This window comes from Eimeria mitis, genomic scaffold (genome assembly GCF_000499745.2).
Source record: "Eimeria mitis Houghton genomic scaffold, Emh_scaff394, whole genome shotgun sequence".
Classification (NCBI taxonomy): Eukaryota; Apicomplexa; class Conoidasida; order Eucoccidiorida; family Eimeriidae; genus Eimeria; species Eimeria mitis.
Window position 1 is genome coordinate 15,317 of NW_013572275.1, and position 1,243 is coordinate 16,559.

General features: G+C 52.9%; 1 protein-coding gene across 1 annotated transcript in view; it reads left to right on the top strand.

Annotated features, from left to right (window-relative positions):
* The window catches only part of EMH_0010760 (SAG family member), a gene marked incomplete at both ends in the record, with an annotated part of 3,722 nt that overhangs the window by 1,954 nt on the left and 525 nt on the right, over positions 1-1,243 (top strand). Inside the window, 2 exons of the mRNA XM_013499043.1 lie at positions 1-12; positions 194-783. Coding sequence (XP_013354497.1) covers positions 1-12; positions 194-783 — 602 coding nt within the window. The remainder of the gene's footprint in view (positions 13-193; positions 784-1,243) is intronic.

Sequence of the window (1,243 nt, forward strand, 5' to 3'; positions counted from 1 at the left end):
TACCAATTCTGCGTACATCAAGGCTATATGTGACACCATAAAGGAGGAAAGTTGGCTTTATTTCGCATGCCACTGCCCTGCACTGTGTCTCCATCGCTGCCGTGCTCTGCTCGTCCGTATGCGGGCTTACTTTTGGCATATGTTCCGAGTAAAACAGCTTTTAATTCAGCTGTTCGTATTTTGACGTGCTCAGGGGACAACTGTGAGCAAAGAAGCGGCAGAGTACGCACGCACCGGAACCTACGCCTACGCGCCTCAGATCGGTCCTGCAGATGGCTGCTCTGCAGCCGTCTCCTACTGGAAAAAGGCCTACGTAAACTTTGGGGAGTTCCCACCCGAGTACGCAGATAACGACACGGGAGTGTATGCTGACAGCCGTAACCGCTCGCTCGTCGCCCTTTACAACCCCAAGGACGGCGCCACAGTCGACTGCGCCTACATCACTTGTCCAGCCTCCACCGCAACCAGCACAACCACCCCTAGCACTACCATCCCTACCACTACAAAGCCAAGCTCTGAGGAGACCACTCCCGAGCAAAACGAACCGGCTACCCCTCAACCTCCTCAGGCAGCAGCGTACCTGCACTCAGTGAGCTTGGAGGGCCGGTACAGCGAGTCGCCAGCCAAGGCCTTCACCCCACCTGTTTCCGATGATGAAGAGACAAAAGACCAGAACGAAGGTGGACAGCCCGTTCGACGCCTCTCTGCAGCATCGGAGACTGTTACCAGCCTCGTTTGCCTCACCAATCCGGCAGCCCTTGTAAACCAAGAAAAGCCCTTCTCGTACGTTGTGTAGACAATACCCTCTCGTTTTGGTATTGGCTGTATCTCATACTCTTGTTCTGTGGCTCTTCCTCGGCTTACAATTTTTGGAAGCGTGCCACTGTATCTTCTGTTTGCACGTACTGCGCCTGCCTCAGTTGTTCTCGAGTTTGATTGAGGGTGTTTTCTTGTGGAACGTCTCATATACTACTCGGATGCTGTGATTCCACCTGTGTTGCGCTTTTGTGTTTGCGATGTTCGCTCATCACAGACACAAAAACAAAGCACAGGTGGAATTACAGCACCCCAGTGATTTTACCTTGTTTTGCGCCACTGCCGCAGTCTCTTCAACGTGCAGCTTAGTTGCGCGCAGTCATTGTATGTGTCAGTGTTCGGTGCCTGTCATATTACTCTTGGCCCTCTGGCGTTTCTCCCCGTGCGCGCAATTGCTCCCTTCTATACTCTGTTCTCTGTGTGCCTA